General features: G+C 40.2%; 1 protein-coding gene across 2 annotated transcripts in view; it reads right to left on the reverse strand.

Annotated features, from left to right (window-relative positions):
- The window catches only part of EPB41L4A (erythrocyte membrane protein band 4.1 like 4A), a 265108-nt gene that overhangs the window by 64585 nt on the left and 176686 nt on the right, over window positions 1-23837 (reverse strand). For both annotated transcript variants that reach the window (XM_023212271.3, XM_031935444.1), the window contains 3 exons: window positions 19657-19748; window positions 18596-18673; window positions 13597-13718 (listed from right to left, as the gene is read on the reverse strand). In XM_023212271.3, coding sequence (XP_023068039.1) covers window positions 13597-13718; window positions 18596-18673; window positions 19657-19748 — 292 coding nt within the window. The remainder of the gene's footprint in view (window positions 1-13596; window positions 13719-18595; window positions 18674-19656; window positions 19749-23837) is intronic.

Here is a 23837-nt window from a genome sequence, read left to right on the forward strand (position 1 = left end):
TCGTGTCATGGTTTTCATCTCTGTCATTTCGTTTATGACCTTCTCTGCATTAATTAGTCTAGCTGTCAATTCTTCCACTCTTTTTTCAAGATTTTTAGTTTCTTTGCGCTGGGTACGTAATTCCTCCTTTAGCTCTGAGAGGTTTGATGGACTGAAGCCTTCTTCTCTCATCTCATCAAAATCATTCTCTGACCAGCTTTCATCCGTTGCTGGCGATGGGCTGTGCTCCTCTGCAGGAGGAGATGCGCTCTTATTTTTTGAATTTCCAGCTTTTCTGCCCTGCTTTTTCCCCATCTTTGTGGTTTTATCTGTCTCTGGTCTTTGATGATGGTGATGTACTGATGGGGTTTTGGTATAGGTGTCCTTCCTGTTTGATAGTTTTCCTTCTGACAGTCAGGACCCTCAGCTATAGGTCTGTTGGAGATTGCTTGAGGTTCACTCCAGACCGTTTGCCTGGGTATCAGCAGCAGAGGTTGCAGAAGATAGAATATTGCTGAACAGCGAGTGCACCTGTCTGATTCTTGCTTTGGAAGCTTCCTCTCAGGGGTGTAGTCCACCCTGTGAGGTGTTGGGTGTCAGACTGCCCCTAGTGGGGGATGTCTCCCAGTTAGGCTACTCAGGGGTCAGAGACCCACTTGAGCAGGCAGACTGCCCCTTCACAGATCTCAACCTCCATGTTGGGAGATCCACTGCTCTCTTCAAAGCTGTCAGACAGAGTCGTTTGCGTCTGGAAAGGCCTCTGCTGCTTTAGCTGAGCCCTGTCCCCAGAGGCGGAGTCTACAGAGACAGGCAGGTTTCCTTGAGCTGCTGTGAGCTCCGCCCAGTTCAAGCTTCCCAGCGGCTTTATTTACCTACTTAAGCCTCAGGGATGGCGGGCGCCCCTCCCCCAGTCTCGCTGCTGCCTTGCGGTTAGATTGCCGCAGACTGCTGTGTTAGCAAGGAGGGAGGCTCCGTGGGCGTGGGACCCTCCCGGCCAGGTGTGGGATATAATCTCTGGTGTGCCGGTGTTACAGCGCAGTATTGGGGTGGGAGTTACCCGATTTTCCAGGTGTTATGTGTCTCAGTTCCCCTGGCTAGGAAAAGGGACTCCCTTCCCCCTCGCGCTTCCCAGGTGAGGCGATGCCTCGCCCTGCTTCAGCTCTCGCTGGTCTGGCTGCAGCAGCTGACCAGCACCGATTGTCCGGCACTCCCGAGTGAGATGACCCCAGTACCTCAGTTGAAAATGCAGAAATCAACGGTCTTCTGTGTCGCTCGCGCTGGGAGATGGAGACTGAAGCTGTTCCTATTCGGCCATCTTGCTCCGTCCCCTCCTATATTTTCAAATCATTCTAGACCTTTCACCTTTTTTATCTTCCATTTACTTTCCAAGCATGTACCGTAGTATCCCAAAGACCTGGGTTAGGATCCTGGCTTTGCGCTTACTGCTTGTGTAATCTCAAACAAGTACTTAATGTTTCCGAGCCTCAGTTTCCTCATGAGACTACCACCAATCTTCCTCAGGGGGATACTGAAAGGGTTATACCCAGTAATGTTATCCACTGTTTTCATGCAAGGAAATCAGCTCAAATTAGAAAGGAATTCATGGTAAATGCACAATAGGATTTCACAGACTTGAATTCACAGCTACTAAGCCTCCCTTCCCCTCTCTTCTCAAAGCTGTGTGATTCTCACAGTGAGTCAACTCCATTCTTCGTTCTCTGCAAACCAGCTTCTCTGTTCAAAGCTGTACCTGGTACCTGGACCATAATGCAGCCCCAAAAGGCTTGGTCGTCCCCAGCTAAGTGACTTATCTTCTGGACTTCATGTCATCTTCTCTGGAGAAGGAATCTGGGCGGTTTCCTCAGAGGCCCCATTCTTACCCCAAGAGAGAAGAGAGGAGCAAGTCCACTGTTACAGAGGGCTGTTCCTCCGCCCCTTTTGTACTCCTGCTCCAGAGACCAGCACAGTGCCAGTGTTCCAAGGGCCAAGGAGGGCACCTGCTCCACAAGTGGAAATAGTTTCTTTCTTTTTGTTTTTGAGACGGAGTCTCTCTCACTCTGTCTCCCAGGCTGGAGAGCAGTGGCGCAATCTCGGTTTGCAACCGCTGCCTCCCGGGTTCAAGCGATTCTTGTGCCTCAGCCTCCCGTGTAGCTGGGACTAGAGGTACACACCAACCACGCCTAGCTAGCTTTTGTATTTTTAGTAGAGACAGGATTTCGTCATGTTGGACAGGGTGGTCTTGAACTCCTGACCTCAGGTGATCTGCCCGCCTCGGCCTCCCAAAGTGCTGGGATTACAGGAGTGAGCCGCCGTGCCCGGCCAGAAGTAGTTTCTTTCTTCTTTACCTCACCTATCTCTCCCTATACCTACCAAAATAACCCTGAACTCTGAAAACCCCCAAAATCTTTAACATTGATATGAATAAGTAATGAGTAATTTATGGCCAAATAGAGCCATAAAAAATGAATCCCAGAGTTTTCAAAGTCTGAAGAAAATACTGGCATAGAAACCATCACTTCAGAAAAATGAATTCTGATAGTAAAGCAAAGGTGTGGAATCCTCAGACACAATCTACTCAGGAATATCTATCCCCAAAACAGAATCTCAAACCGCTGACAGACATACCCTCCAGCCCCCACTTGTGAAGAAAAGGAGGGGTAAGAAAACATGTAAATTTGCCCAATGTGTTAGTAAAATCAGGAATTGCAGCAACAAACGACTGCCAAGGTAGAGCCAATTCCCCCTGCTGACTTCCAAAAGAACAGGCAGGTTCAAGAAAGGACCAGTCTAAGGTTGTGTTCACACACAACTCCAAGGCAGAGACAAAGCTATACAAAACCTTTCTAAGAAGGAATGCCTTCTTTTTATTTTTACCCAGAAAGACAGCACCTTTTAACTATGAGTTAACCAAAGAGACAAAATCTCATATTCATCTGGTCAATTTGGACTAAAAATAATTTTTAAACTGTATTAGAGCCAAGATTAAAATTAGTTTTATTCAATTTGTCAATAACAGTTTCATTTGAACTTTAACTCTTCTGTTGAGACGGAGTCTTACTCTGTCACCCAGACTGGAGTACAGTGGCGCGATCTCAGCTCACTGCAACCTCCACCTCCCAGGCTCAAGTGATTCTTTTGCCTCAGCCTCCTGAGTAGCTGAGATTACAGGCACCTGCCACTGTGTCTGGCTAATTTTTGTATTTTTAGTAGAGATAGGGTTTCACCATGTTGGCCAGGCTGGGCTTGAACTCCTGACCTCGTGATCCACCCGCCTCAGCCTCCCAAAGTGCTGGCATTACAGGTGTGAGCCACCATGCCCAGCCTAAGATGTTTTAAAGAATTGGCTAGAAGGTTTTTCCAAACACAAAAAGTACTGTGTATTTCCAATGACAAAACTACATTTTATAATCTGGGAAAATCTTTTTCACAACTTTGCAAGACTTTTGAAGTGGTAAAAACTATATACTTTTTTCAAACAACTTTCTAAAATTCCATTGTATCTATTTTTCATATTTGGTCCTTCCAACTCTGTGGGCAGGTAAGTCAGAGAGAATAAAAGAATTTTAGAAAGAAGAGGAATCTTTAAAGCTTACACACCCAATTCTTTCATTTTATGGATAAAGGGATGAAAGCTGAGAATGCTGAATGACAAGTTGCAGGTCACAACAAAGGCAGACCAGGAATTCAGAGCTACTCAAATCAGGTACAACTTTCACACTCTTTTTTTTTTTAAGCTCCCCTACCACCCCACTGGTCACTTCTCAATTCAATGGCTTAAATAATCAGTTAAGAGGCAACTTAAGTGTCCCTCAGAGCAGAGGTTCTTAGAAAGGAGACAGGGAGGGACCACAGACTTGGACCATAACTCAGTCGATGGTCTAATTCTGATCTGTCAACTTGGAAAAGGAGAGTCACAATTACACTTTTGCCAAAACGAAGTTAACTCCACTTTATTTCCAGAAGTCATCTCCATAACGACCCATTTAACAATTCTAGCTCAGAATGTCTTGTTCTAACCCCTTTGTATGAAACTTTATACTAACTTCTTCCTTTTTCCGACCCAGAATAAACAAACAAAAACTTCACAATACCCATCAAAAGCCGGATAGACGTGAGAGCTATTACTGTGTTACTATCTTTTCCCAGTTTCTCTACCCTCTCTTTTCCCAAACGTTCCACCTTGCTAAGTGATTCTCATCCAGACACCTCCACATTCTAGAATTTGCTACACTTGCAAATCATCACTTCTTTGGGCGAAAAACACAAAGTATCCTCTACTTCATTTAATCCAAAGACTCCTATACCATGAGTCTTCCTCATGAAATGGAGCACCCTCTGGCTTGAGGACCTACATGCAATCTTCTGTACTTTCATCCTGGACTCATGCCCCTCTCCGTGAAGACTCTGGTTTTGCCTGCTACAACACAGGAGAAATTCCTAACATTTGAGTTTTGTACAATTGACCTTATATTGTTCTGTTACTTTCTCTGTAAATCATAACGATTTAGGGTAAGAACTGTCTCAACTCTGAGCTTATTGAAAATGTCTCTATTGGAAACATGGATGAGCATTTGTCAACTTCAGGCATTCATGACAGTTACCTGTAGGGCTTTTGAAAAGTACTTGGTAAAAATTCAAACGAAAATAAATCTCTCTCTCACTGCCAATCCCCATCCTCTCAGAAACCCTTCCCAAAGGCCACTACTGTTACTAGTTTCTAATGTATCCTGCCTGCAAGTATTATCTGTATGCATACTTTCCCACCCCATTTGTCTTTGTATATAATGGTAACATATTAAATACTACCGGGCCCCTCTGCTTCTCTGCCCCCATCATTTATATACTATATCCTGGAGATCATTTCCTATCTGCACATACAAATGTATCACATTCTTTTTTAGTCTTTCCTCCCTATATTGTGGACTATAACTGACCTGTGTTCGTATCTCAGCTTTGTGACTCTGTACGAGTCTCAGCCTCTGCTTTCTCACCTAAACATTGAGAATTACAGCATCTTCTAAAAGAGTAAGATACTATCTGCAGTGTCTACACAGTGCCAGGCACACGATGATGCTCAATGATTAGTCCTGACGTTTCCCTCCTTTGGTGGGCTCCTCATGGGACCTGGCCTTTCACAGTAGATACTGTGGGACTATGGAATCAGATCGACACAAGCTCCAATCCTGCTCTCAGATTTCTTGTAACAGAGACATGGTATTTCATGTGGGGCAGAGGCTGGGGAACACACATTAGTTTATTAGGACAGTTTCCTTCTAATGGATATTTAGGTAGTTTCCAGTCTCTGTGATGACAAACAACACAGGAGTAGTTCCGCTGATATTATAGAAGTGACGTATTTGATCTAGGATCTTCCTGGACCAACTCAGAGATTGGGGACTTGCTTTTGAATTTCCTGATCCAGAGCCACAGCTTCTGTGTGCTCCTCATTCAACAATTTTGCTTCCCCTCTGGGAGCCCTTTCAGCTTTGCCTTATCTTTGTCTTCTCTGTTCCTATTGTCTGCTTAACATGAAAAATGCATTCGGGTAGGCCTAGCAGCTAATTACTTCAAATAGCAGAAACCATCTTACACAGAAGATGGAATGATTAACCACATGAACTTGAGAATTATTGTGCAGTGTCATCACTGTTAATGAACACACTGTAAGAAGTATAAATTCTTTCCAATTCATAGTTATAAAAAATCCCAAGAGGGTTGGAAAGCAGTGAAGATTTGAGGTGGGAAGGAGAAGAGGGTAGAGATGTTGGTGTAAAAAAAAATCAGAGAAGAAAAATGACTTGAACAAATACTAGATGATTCCATTCATATGAAGTACCTTAAGTAGTCAAAATCATAGAAACGAAGTAGAAAGACGATTACCAAGAGCTGGGGGGAGCAGGAAGGGGTAATCGGTGTTTAGGGGTATAGTTTCAGAGTCATAAGATGAAAACACTCTAGAGATTGGTTGTACAACAATGTGAATATATTTAATACTATTGAACTTACTCTTAAAATGCTTAAGATGGTAAATTTAATGTTATGGTTTCATCACAATGAAAAAAAAGGCTTGGACTAAATGCTACTCTGAAGAGTGGGAACATAGTAAGAAAAGACACCTCCTAACTCTGTGATCCTGATACTGCTCCCAACAGCTGCTCTGGGGTGCTAAAATCTGTAGGCAGGCAGGACAGAAGAAACCTTCATGTAGTAAGCTCTGACTGGCCCAGTTCTTCACACTCGATTTATACTGAATCTTCTGGATTTGAGTGAGAGTGTCCAATTTCCTTTCGAAGCCCCTCTCACTGTACTTGAATGGCCTCTCCTTACCCCTCACTCTCAAAAGCCCACAGCACCTCAACATAATGACATATCCTTTATATATGAAGTTGATGCCATTACAGCAAATGTACCTCAAACATTAACAGATGGATTCACAGTGGTCCCCACTGTGAATAGAAAGACATTCTTTTGGTTTAGGAGAAGGAAACTAAAGTGTTCCAAGTCCCTACAAGTTCTGACAAGATACTCAGCCCATTTCAGACACATCCCCAAGACAGCAACCCATCTGACAGATGAAGAAAGCAAGCCTCAGGTTGGCTAAGTGACTTTATAATATTACATGTCTAGTACATGGATTACTGAAGCTGAACCAGCATGTACCAGGATCCAGCTTACTGGATCACACTGATACATCCATCTCTATTCAGATAACTCACTTTTCCTCTGCCTTCAAAACATTGATTTGACTGCCACAAGCCACACTGAGGTTCTGCTGACTTGCATCTGACACAATGCGTCAGAGGAAGCATTCAATAAAAAATTGTTTTGACATTGCTATTTCTTCGCAGCCCAGAGCTATACTTCATCAAATGAAACTGTACTTCATTATATCAAAGCATTTCTCTGTTTCCCCTGCTTTGACTGCACCCACCTTGGGTCAACAATTGATGGTGGTCAGCTACCCTCAGGCGAATCATTCACTATGGGGATTCCAGAGCTGTGTGGCACCATCATCCCCTGGAGTTGGCCCACTGACCTACTAACTACAATGTGCTCATGTCTGGAGTAATGAAGTATTTGAATCAAACGTAGTGGTAATTGCTTAGGATGCTGCAGAAACACAGTGTGAGCCCCAGGGCAGATGGAGTCATCTGTTACATGGTGGATCAACCACTTACACCAGCTCTGTCAAGGAGAGTTTCCAGGGAGGCAGCCCTCAAGCCCAAATCTGTCCATCAGAAATGTTTAATTTAGCACACAAAGCCTTTTTTAAATGAAATTAATTGCCAGTATTTCAAATTCTAGGAAGTTCACATAAATACCCAGATTTTGTACTTCTCTTGAAACACTGGAAGATACGTCAACACTAGGTCCACTCTGCTGCACAGAAACAAGTGGCTTGCTCCAAGCAATAAGTAGCTGTCCTCTTGCACACTGTGCACAAACCATCCTCTCAGAAATCATTTTCACAACCCTTTACCCGCTCTGTTTGCAGCCCCTTCCACAGGGCAAGAATGGGAATGCCAAAAATGTCATCTTATCTTGCTTTTCAATAGTTCAAAGATGATGCTGCAAGCATTTGTATGTTCAGTGAGATATTTTTAAGAACTTAAAAAGCTGCATCAGATAATCAAAGTCTTGTGTATCCATCACAAATGGCTTCAACCATTACTTTTCCTATAGCTAATTATGAATTATACCAAAATATTGTCTTTATTGCCTACTTACAGCAGAGACTATCTCCTTTGACAGGAATCCAACTGTGTGAGTTGCCAAGAACTTGTCAGAAAGAGGGTTGTACCAGGAGGGCATTTTTTCCTCCTGCCATCCCTTTTCTGGCTTTACCCAAGCTCCTCTGAGGCAGTTTAGACTTGCAGGAATGCTCTGGCTGCCTGCCCTGGTGCTGACCTCCTCTGGGTGGGGAAGCAGGCTGCTGGGTGCAGGGCACTTGCCTCTGGAATGTACTTCCTCATAAAGGTGCCAGGGCCTGCACTTGGTGAACTGTAAACACAATGGCTTTTTAGCTGCCAGGGTATTTATTACTCTTGATTGAGAGGTGAATAAACATGCTTTTTAAACTTACAGAGAACTGGGAGGCAAGTTAAGGGGACTAGTCATCTAGTTTGATTGAATTACTTTAACTTCTGAATTTCAAAAAAAATTATCTAAAGTAAAAACTCATTTAGTATAAATTAATGATACAAACTAACAAAAAGTAATAACCTCTATCATGACTTTTTAAAAAATTATATACAAATGTTTTGTGTTTTTTGAAACACACCACATTCATTCATTTGCATATTTTCTGTGACTGCTATTGTGTTATAAATGGCAGAGGTGAATAGTTACATCAGAAACCACATGGCCTGCAAAGCCTAAAATATTCATTATCTGGCCCTTCGTGAAAAATGTTTGCCTATTCCTACTCCACTAAATAACTCTTGTGGGGTTTTTTGTTTGTTTGTTTTATTTATTTATTTTTATTTCAATGGTTTTAGGACAACAGGTGGTTTTTGGTTACACGGATAAGTCCTTTAGTGGTGATTTCTGAGATTTTGGTGTACCCATCACCCAAGCAGTGTACACCGTATACAATGTGCAGTCTTTTATCCCTCACCCCCTCCTACCCTTCCCCCCAAATCCCCAAAGTCCATTATATCATTTGTATGCCTTTGTGTCCTCATAGCTCAGCTCCCACTTAAAAATGAGAATATATAATATTCGATTTTCCATTCCTGAGTTACTTCACTTAGAATAACGGTCTCCAGGCCAGGCACAGTGGCTCACGGCTGTAATCCCAGCACTTTGGGAGGCCAAGGCAGACGGATCATGAGGCCAGGAGATCGAGACCATCCTGGCTAACATGGTGAAACTTCGTCTCTACTAAAAATACAAAAAATTAGCTAGGCATGGTGGCGGGCACCTGTAGTCCCAGCTACTCAGGAAGCTGAGGTAAGGGAATGGCGTGAACCTGGGAGGTAGAGCTTGGAGTTGCCATGAGCCAAGATCGTACCACTGCACTCCAGTCTGGGCAACAGAGCGAGACTCTGTCTCAAAAAAAAAAAAAAAAAAGAAAGAAAAAAGAATAACAGTCTCCAACCTGATCCAGGTTGCCTTGAACGCCATTATTTTGTTCCTTTTTATGGCTGAGTAGTATTCTATGGTGTACATATTAATATAAACACATGTTCTTTACACACTTGTTGGTTGATGGGCATTTAGGCTGGTTCCATACTTCTGCAAATACAAACTGTGCTGTTATAAACATCATGTGCCAAGTGTCTTTCTTATATAATGACTTCTTTTCCTCTGGGCAGATACCCAGTAATGGGATTGCTGGATCAAATGGTAGTTCTACTTTTAGTTCTTTAAGGAATCTCCATGCTATTTTCCACAGTGGTTATTCTAGTTTACATTCCAACCAGCAGGGTAAAAGTGTTACTTTTCACCACATCCACACCAACATCTATTATTTTTTAATTTTTTAATTATGCTCATTCTTGCAGGAGTAAAGTGGTATCTCATCGTGGTTTTGATTTGCAACTTCCTGATAATTAGTGATGTTGAGCATGTTTTCACATGTTTGTCAGCCATTTGTACATCCTCTTTTGAAAATGGTCTATTCGTGTCCTTTGCCCACTTTTTGATGGGATTATTCTTTTTGTTGTTGTTGTTGTTGCTGATTTCAGTTCCTCGTAGATTCTGGATATTAGTCCTTTGTTGGATGCACAGTTTGTGAATATTTTCTCCCAGTCTGTGGGTTGATTGTTTACTCTGATCATTTCCTTTGCTGTGCAGAAGCTTTTTAGTTTAATTAGGTCCTATCTATTTATTTTTGTTTTTGTTGCATTTGTTTTTGGGTTCTTAGCTATGAACGGCTTTGCCTAAGCCAATATCTAGAAGCGTTTTACCAACGTTATCTTCTAGAATTTTTATGGTTTCAGGTTGCAGTGAACTAAGATTGGACCACTGCACTCCAACTTGGGCGGCTCAGTGAGACTCCGTCTCAAGAAAAAAAGAGAAGTCAGGATGAAAGCAATTCAAAAATCAGAATGAAAGGTGGTCTCAGCAAAGTCTTAGATTTTAACACAGTATTGTTTAATCCTCTTTTTAGAACAAAAATGATGAATATACACCATTGTTTAAAATATATAAAGTCATCAGTGCTTAAAGATATCACTACAAGAATATTCACTTTAGAGCTATTTATGGTTTTCAAATTTTGAAACAGCTTAAATATCCAAGAATTAAAGATTGGTTGAATTGTCACATCTCTATATCTACATAGTAGAAAATCATACAGATATTAAAATGGCACTGTTTAGGAACATTTAAAGACTTAGAACATATCCATGAGGTATTATTAAATAAGAAAAGCAAGTTGAAAACTCAGGATTTTACCACTTGTGTGAAAAAGATACACAACTGATCTAAAGACTGTATAATACAGTGCTACTACAAGAAGAATGGAGTTGAATATGAAAGGTTTTTTCTTTCCTTTTGGGAGAGAAGATTCTAAGTTTTCTAAATTTTATAAAATAAGCATGTATTTTTATCATAACCAAAGCATAATACAGTCTACATTTTAAAAAGATCCACCTGCCAGGCACAGTGACTCACACCTGTAATCCTAACATTTTTGGAGGTCAAGATGTAAAGATTGCTTGAGGCTAGGAGTTTCAGACCAGCCTGAACAACACAGCAAGACCCCATCTCTACAAAAAATAAAATATTTAAAAAATTACCTGGGAGTGGTGCTGTGTGCCTGTAATCCCAGCTACACAGAAGGCTGAGCTGGGAGGATTGCTTGAGCCATGAGTTCGAAGCTACAGTGAGCTATGGCCACAACACTGCACTCCAGACTGGGTGACAAGGTGAGACCTTGTCTCAAAAAAAAAAAAAAGAGAGAGAGAGAGAGAGAGATCCACCTGATGCTGGGAGGCTGTCCTCCAAAAAGGCTGGGCTGCGCATTACGGGGACAAGCTTACAACAAATCCTAGACTTCCTTTGTCCTCTGCTGCCCATGTATAAGTAACACCTAAGCTTCATGTAATTTGCTGCATATGAGCATGTTCTCTCTCAATGGACTCAAAAAAGTCGGTAACCAATGCCCAGTAAACTTACTCCACAGTAGTTTTATCCAAACTGCCTTTTACCTCTTAGTTTCCTCATCAGCTGAAGGGAGGTAACAATGTGGCAAGGTAATCTATTGCAAATTTAGTCATGTTTTATTCTTGTCAGTAGAACCACCAGAAAGAACTTTATTTTCTCCCAGCCCAACAAGAGGAAGGGAACTAACAGTCAGACTTAGTTTGACTTTAGAAGCATTAAGTCAGGTGATACTCTCACATACAGGAATGACAGAACAAACTCATACACTTTTCTTCACAGGCTTGGCAAAAGGATTAACTGATAGACATTATAATGCTATGTCAATTTTCACACAATGTTCAGATGTTAATATTGTTACTAAAAATTTCATTTACTTCCTATAATGTGCTAGACCCAGGAGACCTGGGCTCCTGCACCAGCCATATCTCTGAATAATTGCTAGAACCACATCTTCCTCATCCATAAAATGGGATGTACTCTTTCCCTTGCCCCACCTCACAGGGCGAGGTTCAAACAAGATAATATCTGTGAGAGGACACTGGAGAGTGTTACACAAGGGGTGATCTATAAGCAAGCCACAAACTAACGTCAGTGATATTACTTCACAGTAAAATTCTGTGAGCAATGAGCACTGAACATGTATTAAAGCTGATTGATCAGGTGGTTTTATTAAAGACACTGTCTTCATTAAACAAAAAAATCTGAATAACCCAAATGTCCATCAACAGTAGAATGAATAAATTGTCAAACACTAGAATACTCACAGCAAGAAAAGGAACCGTGCTTTAGTACACACTGTATGTAATGTTGGCAGGAACAATCAAGACACAAAAAAAACACACACTATGATCCATTCATATAATGTTAAAAACAGGCAAAACAAACTAATTTGTTCAGGAAACAATGACAAATTATAATGAAAAGAAAGGAATGGGCCGGGCATGGTGGCTCATGCCTGTAATCCCAGCACTTTGGGAGGCCAAGGCGGGCGGATCATGAGGTCAGGAGATCGAGACCATCCTGGCTAACACAGTGAAACGTTGTCTCTACTAAAAATACAAAAAATTAGCCGGGCATGGTGGTGGGCGCCTGCGGTCCCAGCTACTCGGGAGGCTGAGGCAGGAGAATGGCGTGAACCAGGGAGGCGGAGCTGGCAGTGAGCAGAGATCACTCCACTGCACTCCAGCCTGGGTGACAGAGCGAGACTCCGTCTCAAAACAAAAAAAAAAAGGAATGAAATTACCACAAAGTCAAACAGAAGTTTCCTCTAACTGAGGGGAGGAAATGGTTATCAGAGAAACGCCCATGTGGCACTTTGGGGATACAGGCTATATTAAACTTTGTACGTGTGTACACACATATGTATACATGTATGTATATGTCCGTAAGTATATATATTTTATTTATATACTTTCTATACATATATTATGTTGCATAATAAAAGACTAATAATAACAAGAAACCAACTTGATTCTGTACAAATGAAGCTCAAATTAAGTTACCTCAATAGTGTTCCCTTTTTTTAATTCGTATTTTTAATAGATAGGGGCCTCACTTTGTTGCTCAGGCTATACTGAAACTCCCAGGCTCAAGTGATCCTTCTGCCTTAGCCTCTTGAGTATCTAGGATGCCAGCCTCACCACCATGCCCAAAAGTGCTGTTTTTTTTTTTTTTTTAAGACTCTTGCTAAGAGCTTTTTCCATTTCAACTCAAATACATCAAACTAAGAAATTATTCAATTTAGCATTTTGTCTTGTGTGGTTTTTGTTTGTTTAAGAGACAGGGTCTCAGTCTATCACCCAGGCTGGAGTATAGTGGCATGATCATAGCTCACTGTAACCTTGAATTCCTGGGCTCCAGCCATCCTCCTGCTTCAGCCTTCCAAAGCACTGACATTACAGGCATGAGCCATTGTGTCCAGCCAATATTTTATTTAAAATAAAACCCCTTCAAAAAGAAAGTATGGGGCTAGGCATGGTGGTTCATGCCTGTAATCCTAGCACTTTGGCAGGCTGAAGAGAGATGATCACTTGAGCCCAAGAGTTTGAGACCACCCTGAACAACACAGTGAGACCCTAGCTCCATAAAATAAAATAAAGTAAAATAACCAGGCATGGTAGTATGTGCCTATAGTCCCAGCTACCTGGGAGGCTGAGGTCGGAAGATCACTTGGACCCAGGAGGTCGAGGCAGCAGTGAGCTATAACCATGCCACTGCACTCCAGCCTGGTGACAGAGCAAGACTGTAACTCAAAAAAGAAAAAAAAAGAAAGTATAGTCATTAAGCAGGTCATGGTGATTCAAGATGACTACTTGTCTTCCTAATAATTACTGTCTGCTTGAACATTTCCAAGATCAAAATTGAAGTTTCTAATATTAGAAAATTTTAATACTAGAAATTTCAGTAAAAAGACTACAGAGTTATAGCCATCACTGAGTATATCTTACACTATCAGCCTAAAGAGAAACAAGGTTACACAGATAACTCAGGGGAGCCATGACTTACCAGTTGGCTGTGTTTGTGCTATTCGCTTAGGGTAAGTCTTGCTTCGACTTCTCGTCACATTCTGATCAGGCCGGGGAAGCTGAATAGAAAGATCTCGGCTCATTTGCAAAGCTGTCCTGCCACTTGAAAGTGCAACATTTTGATTAGCAAAGGTAAAACCACACAGCCACAAAATTAAACACGTCATTCAGAACATCTGCCAAATATGGAGAGAAGAAAAAACACACAGACTCACTGGTTTTAAAATGATTCTCATTGCAATGGTGATCAAGGGAGTGGTTATGAAATTCTAGGAGGAGATTTACATTAGATAGAAGGAAAATCTTTCAGAGGAGGAAACAGGAAGAAAGGATTTATTAAAGGAGGAGTTGGATTTCTGTAGAATGATGGGCTAGAAATAAAGGTTGCTGAGAGTCTTTAAGGTCACAAAATAATACAGAAATTAAGTTGGGCTAAACTGTGGGAGGGCAATGATTCCACATGAACTCCATGTTGTACTCACGCAGCAGGCTGTAAAGCATCCCCCACAGGACCACTCAGTAGGATTTTATTCTGGACTCTGCCATGGCACAATTAACCATTTACTTGCCCACCTCGCCTGGACCAGATCAAGTGTCCAGGAAGACTGAAGGCAGCCCTAGAACCCCATGCAAAGCACTGCTGCTCTACAGATTCCATGCGGATTCCAGGGCAGCTTTCCCTGGGGCTGGGTCAAACTTCTCAAGTAGTTTTCCCAAGGAGTCATGTGATTTAGTTTGCTGGATTTCAGTGAACATTCATCTTACTAACAATTTATTCCACAACTGCTAAATTTGAGCAACTGAATGGCCCTGGCTTTCATGCAGGAAAATATCATTTAGGTACAGGAAAATCACATTTCTACAAGTCTAGTTTGATTGACCACAAGTACAGCCATCTATGGGAGGAAAAAAGTCTTTTAAGGGCCCCAAATCCTATTTATCTTACATATACAGGATAAATATGGGTCAGTATCTCCCCCAAAAAACAGATTAAACAGACTTAAAATTCATCTTTCACGTGTTTCTGTGCAAGTTTCTCCTCCTCACTACTTCCTCTGCCTTTATTAAAGATGAAGATGCCTACAATCCTCATAAAAATGACTCTGCATGAGGCTAAGTTGGGACGTGTGGTATGATCTTTGTTCCAGGGGCGCATCCATGATGTCACTTCACGTTCAATAACAGTTCATGGAAATTTGGGAGGGGAGAGAAGCAAACTGACAGATTTTCTTTTGCTTAAAATGTAACTTCTTTTAAAAAGGTACACAGGATAACAGATTTCCAAAAAGCTAAAAATCCACATAAAGTGCAAATGTTCATTATTATCAATGGTCTGGAGTATGAAGATAAGGCCTACTTTCAACAGACTCACTATTAAGAGAAAGACTTGGGCACTGTGCACTTCATCTCACAGAGGGAAAAATGTTCCCCCTAACAATATAACCCCATATGTGAACCACTGAGGCATTTCATAATCAGATTTTATTATTCAAATTTTTCTCATGGTTTCTCTCTCGGAACAAAGGACAAATGAGAAAATCATATCATAAGATTAGAAAGACTGAGCAACAGAAGCGTAAAGTGATTTGCCACAGGCTGTACAGGACCCAGCACTAGAACAAGCTTTCTGAACTCCAGCTGGTCAGTATGGCATAGCCTGGTGGCATGGGAGAAGGAACAGCACATGTAGCTGTTGGGTTTGAAGTTGCAAGCCCCATTTAAAGCAAAGCTCTGCCTTTTCCTAGGTGCGTGATCTTCAGAAGGTTATTTGTAAAAATCCTTGCAGCCTTGCTTTCCTCATTTATATTTCTACTTGTTCTTACAATTTCCTGGCAGAAGTATTCTTATATAGCATCCTATTTCCTTGCAGCAGAAAGTAATTGACAAGTATAGAGATTTACAGTGTAAGGTGATGAAAGTCCCCACGCATGTCTGGTGGCTCTCTGTTATGACAGGATAGAGCTTTATTTCTGTGATCAACCACTTCCCTGCTGCCTCTGGCATACACACACCCCTCTGCATGCTGGGTGGCAGTGCCAGCAGGCCCCGTGGCCTCTAAATGAGATAGAAAGAAAAGAACAAGAGTAGAAATACTCAGGTTCAAAATCCTAGCTTTGCCACTTACTGATTAGGGACGCTTAATTACTTTACTTTTGGAGGCTCCAATTTCTCATCTATATAACGGGGGATATGAAACCTCTTTGGCAGGTCATTGTGTGGATTAAATAAAGCTGCACATGTGAAAGCAACAGACACAAAGGAGGTTCTTATGAGAACTTGGTCTCTCTTCCATGCTTCATAGAATGTGAAATCTCATGACAGCTCCCGTGAGTTAAGTCCTACAAGGAGGATCTGGGTTCCTAAGGGAGTTTCTAAGCCCTCCTTCTCAATTCTCGAGTGTTAATTCTACACAGCTCATTAATTCATCAAAACTAGGAGCACCCCACAAACTTAATGACAGGTAAAGGCAAGGTTAATTTGTAAGGGGCTCAGGAAAGATAGCAATGTATAACAAAATGTTTAATCAAAGATTTCTATTTCAGATTATTGGTCTCCGGTAATACAACAACAACAACAAAAAGTATTGGAACATCAGATTTCAGCTCAGCCTTTCCTCACAAATTTCATTTTTAATCTTAATTGTCCCATATCACTAAAAAAGTCCGATTTTTCCCTTAAGTAAGCACTAGTTTTCCCAAAAAGTGCCACTGTCCTTGGCATTTTGCAAGACCTAAAATGCAAGAGAGAGTAAAGACTAGAACTCTTGTCTTTCTCCATCACACACATGTACATGCACAACCACAAAGACACTAACACATCACTATAAACACATACACAATTACACACACAAACACACCTAGACACCTGCATTCATACACTGCAGCCACTTGTTAGGCTGTTCTTTATACCCTATTCTTTAAAAGCCTACAGGGTGAAAGGAGGAGAATGTGTTTCCAGAGCTCTGCTTTCATTCCAGGATATCTCTGGAATGTCTCAAGAAAGTGGCAGGCATATTGTGCTGGTTAAACTCTGGTTGCTTGCCCTCTTTTGACAATAAACAGTCTGTATGCTAATGACCCCCCAGCAATCAGAGACTCATCCCTGCCTAAGCTCTGGGCATCGTCTTTCTTCCAAGGTTGGTATAATGTTAGTGTTTCCTACATACAGACATGTAGATTTAAGATTCATTAAGACTCACTAGGCAGTTAACATCAGCCACAAAATTAGAACAGATTTAGCATGGCCTCCAATTTTGCAAAGGTTACTTTTAATCACTTCCTTGGAAGAAATGATATTTAATATGCAAAATCCAATAACTTCCTAATAATAATTCCCAGTAGCCGCAACATTTGCATTTCAATAAATTTGAGAAATCAGGTATGGCTAACTTTGTGGAAGCCAACAACAGCGTATGTTAAACGGGATAATTAAAATTTTAATAGTGTGAACATTAAGACAGATGTCTTTCTACCAGCTCCATTTCAGGGACAAGGAGACATTCTCTCTATAACCCTGGTGGCGTTTTTATGCCACAACTGGAAGAACAGTCCAAATACTGACTATTATCTGCTCTTCTCAATATAAACATAAATAATACTTCCTTAAATTCTTCATAATTGTATCACCATCTACAGAACATCAGTGAAAACCTAAAGGTTAAACATGAACATATCAATGAATACCTTCATGTAAATTCCAAGAATATCTATAATACCATGACACAAGTATTTTTTAGTCATGAAATGAGCAAATTTTCAACTAAATAATATATAAAAATGAATGCACTGAATATTTAATATTCATCACCCTTTTATTGATTATCTTTAATCTCAAATTCAAGACCCAAAAAGTACATTATAAAAGAGAAGAATTAAAATCTAGCATAGAGGACTATTGTCCTGAAAATGCTTGCCTTGGCTTTTTTTGTACCTCCTAAGGGAGCATTTCATTCAGTGATGTCTCCAATGGAACTGACAAAAGTGTCCCATCTCTGTGACACTAGGTGACATTTCCCCACCCTGCTTGGGTTTTACAAGGCCCGGGGACCTCTCTCGTTGTTTGAATAATACTATAGCTCTTTGAGCAGAAGTGGGTAGATCTGATTCTTTGTATCTGTGGGTACCTAATATCATGCCTTGCACATCACAGGCTCTCTCCATTGAACAGAATGAATTGAAACAAGACAAATTTTTTTTCAAAATACAGAACCCACTCTCATTTTTAATGCTGGTATTAGAAAAAGACATCAGCACCTGCTTAGCTGTATGACAATCAGGATTTTTCCACAACAGGCTAACAGTTTGCCTAATGGTTATAAACATGAGCTCTGCAGTTACAGCACCAGAGGATGGATCCCACTGCCCTGCCTCCTAGTTGGATTACCTGGAGAAGGGACTTGACCTCTTTGAGCCTTAGTGTCCTCATACATTAATGGAGCTAATATTACAGAAGATTGATAATTAAATGAAGCAATGAATGGAAAACATGTATCACAGTATGTAGCACTTAGTAACTGCTCAATAAAGTTGAGATATAATTGCTAGCATTACTACATGCAGGCTTTATGCTGCAGAAAAAACATGGTTTGATGCACAATATAAAAAGTATAGATTGTATTAAATTAGGGGATCAACTGAATGTCTTAAAAACACAGTTACTATTCAGAACATCTACATTGTTTCATAATCACAAAACACACATAATTAAAAATAAGTGATAACTGTATCAAAATGAATTTCTGAAGATAATAAACTTTACTATGGTCTAAAAGCCCACAACACAGCTAATGCAATGTTAAATATAATTAAATCTTGAAAATCATGTTTGTTGAGAAAGTTTTAATAAACCATTATGCTTACAAAACACATTGGCAATGCAAGAAAAAAGAAAAAAATAAATCAAAAACTTCATTGAGCATAACAGCTGAATTAAGTATTTATTTACAAACACATCCTCCCAAGGAAAAAAATGTCATTTACCTGTAGCGGTGCTTATAACGTGTGGATCCAAACTTGCTGAGTTTTCTTGACAGTGAATTAGATTCATTTTCTGGCATTCTAATCAATTTGTAAAAGAAAATCAGACAAAGACTCAACGTTATAGGCATTCTGGGCCACCCCTTACTCCTAACACAAACTTTATAAAGGACCTCAGCCACTTTATAAGAATACTTCTCCAACATCATGTTATTCATATTCCATGAGGATGAAACAGGGAAGAACTCAATTTTGTTTCCATTTAAAAAACAAAAACAAAAAATAAAGCTTAAGGTATCACCAGCTAAATTTTTGTTTTATCTTTACAACATAAAGATGTGAAACAAGGAAAAAGTATCCCCACACTCCAAAGGTCAGTTCTCTAGTTTCATCTGACCTGACCTCCCAGGAGGACTGCATGCAGTTGCCAGCACCTTATTCATCAAGACATTCTCTTTCCTCGTTTCCCAGGATACCACACACTCTTCTGACTGCTCCTTCTCATACTCTAGACTGGCTCATCCTGACCTGTAATGTCGGGAGGGGCCACCAAGCTCAGTCCTTGGAGTTCTGCTTCTCTCTCCACTGTTTCCATTGGTGACCTCATCCAGCCACTTCTGTAAATACCTACTTAAGTGACATCATCAACTTTGGTCTTTCCAGTGAGCCTTGTACACCCAACTGCCTTATCACATTTCTACCTAGATGGCTGATAGGCTGTTAAAATTAATTATGCACAGAACACTCCATTTCCACCAATACCACATAGGTGCTAACAATGGCTGCACGTTTTACATAAACCTAAAAATATTACCTCGAACCTTTCTTGTAGTATCAAAGATATAATTGTATCTATGTGTATAAGTACCTATGTGTATATATATGTACACATACATGAATATAGGTGTACATGTTTGTATTAATATAATCCAGAGAATTAGGAATTGAGAAAATTAATAAAAGGGAAACAATTCCAAATTTGTTTGTAGACAGAATTCCTTTTATAAAAACAAATGCCATTTTCATTTATTAAAACAACAAACAAAATTTTTACATCAATTTACCTAAAAAATGTATGATGTTCCACACTGCACTTCCAGAGATGCTTGCAAGCAGTTTTACTCCGAGCTTCAAAAAAGAATGAGGTTTCATTACACTAAGAGAGAAAGAGAGAGAGAGAATATGAATAATGACCAGGGAAGGAAGATAGCATTCTTCAAGTAACAGCTCCCTTTAGGTAACAAAAATTCAAGCAGAGAGATTATTGAAAATATATAAAGAATAACTGTCTCTTGATAACTATTTTTGGAGAGGTGCATTAAAATCACCTTCCATCAATTAAAATTTTATAAATTCCATTTAAATCTTAAAGTATCTTGATTACCTACTTTACATTGCCCCATGACGATAGACAGTTTGCACAGTGGCAGTGAAATACTATAAAATCTCCCTCATAAACAGCCACTAATACAGGAAAAGCACAGACCATGTGAAAATCAAAACCCAATCAAAAGAAGATGTCCATAAATCCAGTCCTTAAGTGTATTACTTTCAGGGATGAACAAGTCACACATAAAGCAATGAGTAAAGAACCTCAGGAAGAACCACCAGAAGAAGTGAACACCTCAGCAGCATCATCTGGAAAATTAAATAACGTCTCTGCTGCCGTATTTCTCCATTCTATGTCAAGTTACTGAGTGGATCAAATTAAACAATAGGCATATGTACAGTATCATATAATAGGTGAATAATACATGTTAATTATTTTAATCCAGTAGTTACTTAATTCTCTATATTTAATATGTAAGAAATAAAACAACATTGAAGGTACAAATCAGCCCTCTATATCCAAAGGTTCCACATATGCAGATTTAGCCAAACTTGAATCAAAAATATTCAGGAAAAAAATACAAATTTAAAAAGCAATAGAGCATAACAACTATTTACATAGCATGTATATTATGTGAGGAATCATAAGTAATCTAGAGATGACTTAAAGTATATGGGAAGATGTGTGCAGGTTATATGCAAATACGACACCATTTATATAAGGAACTTGAGCATCCTCAGACTTGGGAGGAAGGTTTCTGAAACCAATACCCTGTGGATGCTGAGGAGCAACTGTACAAGCACAAGCACACCTTGGAGATACTGTGGGTTTAGCTCCAGACTACTGCAATAAAGTGAATATTGCAATAAAGTGAGTTGCACATATTTTTTGGTTTCCTAGTGCATGTAAAAGTTGTTTACACTGTACTGTAGTCTATTAAGTATACAATAGCATTATGTCTTAATAAAAAAACAACATATATACCATAATTTAAAAATACTTGATTGGTGAAAAATGGTAAAAGTCATCTGAGCCTTCAGGAAGTCATAATCTTTTTGTTGATGGAAGGTACTGCCTCAATGCTGATGGCTACTGACTGACCAGGGTGGTAGTTGCTAAAGGTTAGAGTGGCTGTATCAATTTCTTAAAATGAGACAACAATGAAGCTTTCTGTGTTAATGGACTCTTCCATTCAATAAAGATTTCTTTGTAGCACATGATACTGTTTGTGATACCATATGACCCACAGAAGAACTTCTTTCAAACTTGGAGTTAATCTTCTCAAACCCTACAACTTCTTTATCAATTAAGTTTGTGTAATATTTTAAATTCTTTGTTGTCATTTTAAAAATGTTCACCAGGAGTAGATTCCATCTCAAGAAACCACTTTTGCTCATTCATAAGAAGCAACTCCTTATTCCTTGAAGTTTTATCAGGACATTGCAGCAATTAAGTTATACCTTCAGGTTTCACTTCTAATTCTAGTTTTCTTGCTATTTCTACCACATCTGCAGTTACTTCCTTCACTGAAGTCTTGGACCCCTCAAAGTCATCATGAGGGCAGAAATCAACTTCTTTCAAACTCCTGCTAATCAGAATAATTTGACCTCCTGCCATAAATCATAAATTATTTTAAGAGCATCCAGAATGGTGAATATTTTCCAGAAGTTTTTCAATTTGCTTTGTCCAGATCCATTAGAAAAATCATTATCTATCGCATCAATAGCTTGTAAAATGTATTTCTTAATAATATTTGAAAGTCGAAGTTATCTCTTGATCCATGGGTTGCAGAAGAGATACTGTGATAGCAGGCATGAAAACAACATTAATCTCCTTGTACAATTCCATGAGAACTCTAGAGTGACTAGGCGCTTTGTCGATGAATAGTAATGTTTTGAAAGGAATCTTGTTTTTCTGAGCAGTAGATATCAACATTGGGTTTAATATAGTCACTAAGCCAGCCTGGGAGCGGTGGCTCACACCTGTAACCCCAGCACTTTAGGAGGCTGAGGCAGGCGGATTACCTGAGGTCAGGAGTTCAAGACCAGCCTGGCAAACTTGGCAGAACTGCATCTCTACTAAAAATACAGAAATTAGCCAGGCGTGGTGGCAGGTGCCTGTAATCCCAGCCACTCAAGAGGATGAGACAGGAGAATGCCTTGAATCTGGGAGGTGGAGGTTGCAGTAAACCAAGATCACACCACTGCATTCCAGCCTGGGTGACAAGAATAAGACTCTGTCTTGGAAAAAAAACTACATACACACACCCATATGTGTGTGTATATATATATGTATTTTTTTCTAAGCCATCCTGTAAACAGATGTGCTGTCATCCAGGCTTTGTTATTCCATCTATAGAGCTCAGAGTACAGTTAGCATCATTTGTATGGACCCCAGAATTTTCTGAATGGTAAATGAATATTGGCTTCAACTTAAAGTCACCAGCTGCAGTAGAAAATAACAAGACAGTCAGCCTGTCCTTGGAAGCTTTAACGCAGGCATTGACTTTGCCTTATAGCTATGAAAGTCCTAGATGGCATCTGTTTTGTCTCCACTGAAAAATCTGTTGTTTAGTGTAGCCATTTTCATCAATAATTTTAGCTAGATCTTCTGGATTACCTGCTATAGCTTCTAAATCAGCACTTGCTGCTTCACTTTGTACTTTTTATGTTATGGAGATGGCTACTGTCCTTCAACCTCATGAACCAACGTCTGCTAGCTTCCTACTTTTATTCTGCAGTTTCCTCACCTCTCTTAAACTTCATAGAATTGAAGAGAGTTAGAGCCTTGCTCTGGATTAGAGACTCTGGTTTAAGGGAATGCTGCAGCTTGTTGGATCTTCTATCCAGACCACTCGAACTTTCTCCAAATCAGAATAAGACTGTTTTGTTTCTTATTATTTTTGTGTTCACTAGAGTAGTTCTCCAAATTTCCTTCAAGATTTTTTTCTTTGCATTCACAACTTGGCTAACTGGCACAAGGAGCCTAGCTTTCAGCCTATCTCACCCTTCAAGATGACTTCCTCACTAAGCTTAATCATTTCTAGCATTTGATTTCAAATCACAGAAGCACAACTATTCCTTTCAGTTGAACACTTAGAGGTTATTGTAGGGTTATTAACTGACCTAATTTCAATATTACTGTGTCTTGGAAAATAGGGAGGCCTAAGGAGAAGGAGAGAGACAGGCAATGGCTAGTCTGTGGAGCAGTCAGAACACACACATCATTTATCAATTAAGATCACTATCTTACATAGATGAAGTTTATGGCACCCCAAATCAATTACAACAGTAACATCAAAGATCACTGATCACAGATCACTACTGAAGCGGCTACGCTGTCCGGGGTATATACCTTGGGGTTCACTGTCATGCACTGAGAAAGAATTCAGGACATGGACACATGTGGGTAGGTTAAGGAGTGGAAAGTTTAATAGAGAGAAGAAAGGAGGGAGGAAAGCAGCTCCCTGAGAAAGAGAAAGAGACATCTGAAAAAGGGGGGAGGCCATGGACCACAGCAGATTTTATAGGCAGGCTGGAGAAGGTAGTGTCTAATTCATATAGGGCTCACAGAATGGCTTCATCAGATATGATGTCTACATAGTGTGCAGGGAAGGCTGCTCACCCTACCCTAATCTTCTTATGCAAATGGGCTTTCCAGTTGATCTGCACCATTTTGTCTGCTCCTTTATAGTACATGTGGCTGGCAAAGAAGGGAAGATGGACCCACCATTTTGAAAATGTCTTGTCCTTAGTTCCTGCCGGCACCCACCTGTGCAAGCTCCTAGCTTGCAGGGTGCTCTGTGTTAGAAAATGATTCGGGACTGTTTTTCATTAAAAAGAAAAGCCTTACCGAGGAGGACTCTCATGCCCGTGTTATCTACCTAAGTAATTCCTTCTTAGCTCCTGTATCATT

Source organism: Piliocolobus tephrosceles, chromosome 4, assembly GCF_002776525.5.
Source record: "Piliocolobus tephrosceles isolate RC106 chromosome 4, ASM277652v3, whole genome shotgun sequence".
NCBI classification, from domain to species: domain Eukaryota; kingdom Metazoa; phylum Chordata; class Mammalia; order Primates; family Cercopithecidae; genus Piliocolobus; species Piliocolobus tephrosceles.